This window comes from Notolepis coatsorum (assembly GCF_963971535.1).
Source record: "Notolepis coatsorum genome assembly, chromosome: 12".
Classification (NCBI taxonomy): domain Eukaryota; kingdom Metazoa; phylum Chordata; class Actinopteri; order Aulopiformes; family Paralepididae; genus Notolepis; species Notolepis coatsorum.
The window spans coordinates 45,693,037-45,699,107 of record NC_140176.1 but is presented as its reverse complement, the minus strand read 5'-3'; the positions used below and the strand labels follow the sequence as shown (position 1 = coordinate 45,699,107).

Below are 6,071 nucleotides of genomic sequence, written 5' to 3'. Positions count from 1 at the left end.
AACATCATAGAATTCAACAGATGTGACCATATGAAAAATAATAATAAGGAATAAAATAAAAACAAATGAACAACCAAAAGCAGATTAACGGGAGACTGATCCCAATCCCGACTGGAAGAGGGAACGTGGCATGGTGGGGAACGATGAGCAACAGGAAGCGAGAGGGATGCGGAATATTAAGTGGAGAGCAAGCAGCAAACGGAGACCACCAGCTGAGTGACCAGAGCGCACCGGTTCAGAGACGCCACGCGGGGGGTCTCCCAGCACCTGCGGCACGCGGGGAGAGGAATGAAAAATAACTCACAAATGTATGTATATATATATATCTTCATTTATTTTTTAATATTTAAACCCACTAAAAAGTTGTCAATACAACTTTTGAATGAAAGGCACAATAAAATCAGACGAGGCTGATGTAATACTCAAATGAAAAAAAAATTACAGTACAAAAGCGAACAGTTATTTACGCACAAACCACCTCCGACTAGGGAGTTCCTCCGAGCTATAGGGGGAAACAGAGACGTACCTCATACAACAAAAGGGGAGATTCAAAAAACAAAAATCATATAGCCGTTAGCCAAACAACTCTTTATTGCTTTTCCAAACTGACAGGCTGTGATGTTGACCCCCCCTCCCAGTTCTTGCAAAATGGACAAAAAGCAAACCTCTTTATTCATTTTCTCCCACTCTCCCCCAGAGCTTTCCTCACTAGGCGTCTAGTGACGGGAGTCGGACGACTCGATTATCTGGCTTCCTATTGGCCGTGGCTGAGTGACACTCCCCATTGGACGTTTTGTTTTCCTCATTTCATAACGTCGAGACAGATCATACGAAACAAACGGGACCAGGGAGGAGAGCCCCCTCCCCCCACCGCCCTACGTAAAAATCTATTACCGAATGAGTCAGTATTTATGATATGTGTTAATTTATTGGTCCACCAAGTGTAAAATCAAGCCAGACATGCTAATTCGCTGGAGATTCAAGGAAAAGTGTATAGAAGACACCCTTGGAGAGCTCGGTGACTCAAACGGACGTCGGCGACTGAAGACGTCTCATTTTAAACATTCGACAGGATTTCAAGGTTTGAGAAATGTAGACGGTGCAGGTCACAGTTTGGTTCCTGTGAGGGGGGGTGACTAGTGGCGTTCATTCAGGACCCCCACTGTCTCCTGCCCCCCCCCCCCCCCCCCCCAGACGACTCAAGTCGTTCACTAGAGCTGACCGGATTGAACCCCCGGCAGGAGAGAGCTCCACAAAGAGATCCGTTCATCAATTACAGCCGATTAACAGAACATGGAGCTACAGTGCCCCACTAGACCCACTTCACACCTCGGAAGAGAACGTCTAAATCAAATCGCTCCCCACTCCTCCTCGTCGATCTAGAGCGTCTGACCTTGACGGAAGGGGAAATAATCCAGGGCGGAGCCAATTATTTATTTCCTCCCCCTTATGTTTCATCAATCAACAATGACACTTACGTGAATGTGAGTATAGTATGATCCTGGAATACAGCGCTTCCTATGTTTGTTTAAACCTTGGATTTGCTTTGACCTCATTAACGAGGAGCCCATTTCCCATGCAGATTGTGTTGACACTCCTCTGGGCGGCTCTGGCGGGGGGATAATTGGAGGGAAAAGCACTGCTGCTCCGCACAGCAGGGGGGGGGGCGGGCGTAGAGAGGTGGGGGCTTCCTAATCGTAACATGTTACATATAGCCTCTTTGGTATATGCACGCCAGCATTGATGGACCGCCGTCCAATTATCCTCCTTCTTTCCCCGTTCCTATGTACAGCAGTCACTCTTTTCTTTTCCTATAAGTTCCTTAAGAGAGAAAGAATAGTGATAAATGCTGATTGCCACACTCCAGAGACCTGGACAATTAGTGATTGATAGAAGTAGCAGGAAAAAAACTTAAATTTTTTATAGCCATCAAGTTTTTTTTCCTCCCTCCCCCCTGCTTTAAACGCTCCCCCCCCCCCCCCCCCCCCCCCATCTCTCTCTGTACCGGCTGCGGTTCCTGCTACCTTTCCTTCGCAGACCCGCTACTGAAAGGAGGCCACAGCTCAGCGGAAAACAAAGTAAATGCGCCAACGTACTGAAATTCAATTCTTCGCGAGACAGAGAGAGGCTGGGGCTGGAGGAGGGGCAAAACAAGTGTCAAAGATTCAATGTTGGCAAAACACAATGTTATTTTGATGAGGGGAGAGGGAGAGAGCGCGGGAGAGAGAGAGAGAGAGGGGGTAGTGTCTACAGAATGAGCAGGGGTGGATGTAAAGTCTGGGTAGCTGCTGCTTCTGCTGCTTGGACGTTTTGGGTGAGTGTGGCGTTAGCCTAGCGTCAGTAGAGGACGCGGAGCGTGTACCGGAGCCCTTCCCCCCAGGACGGCAGGCCTGCTCCAGGGGGGGGGGTCCCTCCTTGTCCCTCAACCTGCTCTGGTCCTAAGCAGATCTCTCTAGGCTCCACCCTCCTCTTGCGGACAAAAAGCTAACCCGGGGGGGGGGGGGGGTTAAGCCTGAGCTTCTGCCCCTTCGCTCCACAGTTCAGTTCCAACACTTCCCGGCGAAGGCTTTTCCCGGGGGCCGAGGAAGGGTCGGTGACATCGCGTACAAGGGGGCCAGGATCTCCCAAAAAAAAAAAAAAAGTACAAAGGCCAGGGTCCAGAGCCCGCCACGGGCCGCCGCTGTGTCCGTTCATTACCTGGCCGTGGCCGAGGAGGACGAGGCGGCCGCCAGCTGGGTGAGGTACTCCCGCAGCTCCTTGGCCGCCTGGAAGCGTCCGTAGTGCTTCTTGGGGTTGGTGCACTCGTCCAGCAGCGCCTCCAGCTGGCCGTCTTTGGCTATGTGGGCGGGGGCGTCGTGGAGGAGGCCCCCCGTGGTGCCGCGCCACGTGGCGTAGCGGGACAGCAGGTTCTGGCACACGGCGTAGTAGTTGTGGTCCACCGTCACCCGGGAGCACAGGGACTCCTTGGAGAAGGACAGGCAGGCCTCCTTGTCGCACTCCTCGAAGCGGCTCTCGTACCACACGTCGTAGTTCTCCGGCTTATCTGCGGGGAGGAGGAAGGAGAAACGACATCAGGACAACGCATCACGACATAAAACACTTAGTCAATTATGTTTATAGAGTGCGGATGGGGCACGTCACTCCTTCCAAACGCCTTTATTGGGCTGCGGTAAAATCACCATGTTACAACTTACTGATCTCAATCCAGGTCACGTAAACAAAATTACTTTTAATAAAGCCAGAAAAAAGCTTTAGTTTGTCCCTAGTCCATGTTTTTATATTTAAAAGAGTAGCACCAGTTTAAAAAAGTTGTTGAAGGACTTCCCATTAAGTCAATTATTTCTAAACAAGTTGCAGGAGGACTTCCCACAAATCGAATTAGATTTTTTGAACTCCTGACATTAAATAATCAAAGCAACTGAAGCGCATCCAAAAGGGACTCCACACTCCCAACTAAATAATTGTTTTCACCAGCTTGAGCTTCTTGAGGGGGGTTACAGGGGATTATTTGAGAGGGAAGGTCAGGTTAAGCATAGCATCAAACATAACATTAATGCAGCGTGTACACTACAGTAACCAGTAGGAATTAAGCAGAGAAGCATTTTGCACACTCCTATATTCATGTCAAGTTATTAAAAAGGTCAGTAATTAGGGTTTTAAAACTGTGCAAAGTAATAAAAGCCTGGAATTTAAGAGGTTTTTGAAGTCCATTCCAGGTAAATGGAGCAGAGTACACAAAAGCCCTCTTCCCAAACTCAGTGTGAACTCGTGGGACTGAGGTAGAAAGAAAGTCCTGAGAAGAACGCAAGCTGTAGGAAGAGTTTGACGAAACGGTAATGTGTGTACAGAGATATAGAGGTAACGGTGCAAGTAATGCTTTATAGAGGAAGATGTACCAATGGTGAAGCCTACGAGCAGACAGGGACAGCCAACTTACCTTCTTGTACAAAATGCAGAGATGAGTGATTTATTTGATTATTTATCAATTCAAAATTGTGAGGTGGTGAGAAATGTATAAGAACCAGTGCAATGATGTAATTTCAGTCGAAATAAGCTCATTCTGGAATGTTCTTTTCAGCTTCAGGTGCATCTTTTAATGTGTTCTAGCCGTTTTAGGTCACCCTCTCTGAGCACAGCCAACTCTCAGTAGGTTGAGGAGGCGTGGCCCTCATTGACAGGAGAGTTAGTATCATAATTCCACTCAAATGAACTAAATTCCATTATCGCCGCGATGGAATTGTATAATTAATGAAAGAAATACATAAATTAAATACCAAAATTCACGGCTTATCCATCAGTATTTTATAACTGTAGACAATTATGGTAATGTCGTGATGTATTTTTGTAATTTCTCCCCCCAAATGGACCTGGGATGTCATTATCGAGAGCGAAAAGCCACCGCTCTCTCATGTGGGCCACGATGAGTTAATCAGAGTTCTTACTCGATCCAGAGTAAAGGCAGAGTAAGGAAAAAGAAAGTACGATTACCCCAAACTGTATTTTGCATGCATGCACACCGCCACTCAAACTCATCCACCACTTCATCCTGACGAAAATGAAACACTTTTCAGCATGTTTCTTTTTTATAGAGCGAATCAATTTCCCCACGTCAGCGTTTTTTCACGTTTTGGTTTCGGTGTTCGGAGACTCTGTGCCAAGAGAGGGAGCGGAAGAATAAGGGGACTGGGGAGTGATGAGAAAGCCATCGGTGTTGCATTAAAAAGCGGATCAATAGCATTCGGGGGAGGGAACCCCTGAGAATGCCAACGCATAATCAGCAAATCAGTGCCTCTAATGCACTCGTCCTGGCTAGTCAGAACAATTCAATCAGACACCAGGCCCCGGCCCGTCAGCTATACGGGATCGGACACTCGTCGGCTATAGGGGTCCCCTGTGACCCCCCCAACACTGCAGAGGAGGCCGCATCCACCTCAATCAGCATAGTGAGTAAATTACAATTCGTCCAATCGCTGGACGAAAAGGACATTCAAAAGGTGTCCTTTTGTGAAGTGAAGTGAAAAGTAAAACACAAAGAGAAACATTGCGTTTCAACAAAAATGTCCTTTCAAGGCCTCCCCCCTGTACCCTCCTTTCCTCTCCCCTCACCTGGTCGTCCCTCCACCCTGTACCCTTCTTTCCTCACCTGGTCGTCCCTCCCTGCACCCTTTCCTCCCAGATAAACCTAATTTTATTAACCTCTCCGGTTCCACCACACATACCACCACCAACAACAAGGTACAAAGACAGAATCAGACATAAAAGATTGAGAGATTAGTGGGCCAAAAAGGGCCAGTGAACAGAAATGTGTCTTTAGCCTAGATTTAAAAACAGAGATGGGAGAGTCTTAATGCAGTATCCAACGGCAACTGGTTCCACGATCGCGGATCTGCAACTGCAGAGGCTCCGTCACCTTATGGTTCTAGTTGAGGCCAGGGGGCAGGGCCAGGGGGCGGGGCCTGATGTTCTTACACTTTTTAGTATCAGTCAACAAGTACCAGCTGCATTTTGGACCATCTGTGAGTTAGTTAATTAAGGGTGGGGAAGGCCTAAGAATAGAGACTTGCAATATTTCAGTCGTGATGTCATGAATTCCTTTTTTATTAAAAGACAGAATTGTCTCGAGTTTGGAAATGGTTCTTAACTGATAGTAACGATTTCTAACAGCAGAACGGATTTGTTTGTCAGGACAAAGCTCAGAATCAAAGATAACACCCAAGGTTTAGTATTTTAGCACATTTAGCACGATGTCCTGAGACCATAGAAAACAGTTGTTTTAATTGACGGTATTTTCTTTCCTTGGAAATGTGTGTCTAAAATCATGAGCTCACTTGTCTGAATGTTTTTGTTTTTGTCTGAACCTAATGTGCTTTTGCTGTCCTTGGCCAGGTCACTCAGGAGATTGGACGTCTTTATCTGGTGAGGCCTAGCTTACTGTTGAGATGGCTTCTGGACTTGAAGGGACAAACGATAATTATTTCTTCAGTTTTGTTACCGTTTAGCTGAAGGAAATAATTCCGGGAGAAGCTGTAGGGAATCCCTAGATTTCAGTGGGAGGTACAGCTGTGAATCAT

General features: G+C 47.1%; 1 protein-coding gene across 1 annotated transcript in view; it reads right to left on the bottom strand.

Moving 5' to 3' along the window:
- Nucleotides 1–307: 307 nt before the first annotated feature.
- The window catches only part of dipk2ab (divergent protein kinase domain 2Ab), a 64,521-nt gene continuing 58,757 nt past the window's right edge, over nt 308–6,071 (bottom strand). The window contains exon 4 of the mRNA XM_084325679.1: nt 308–3,043. Within this exon, the coding sequence (XP_084181805.1) occupies nt 2,694–3,043 (350 nt within the window). The 3' untranslated portion in view covers nt 308–2,693. The remainder of the gene's footprint in view (nt 3,044–6,071) is intronic.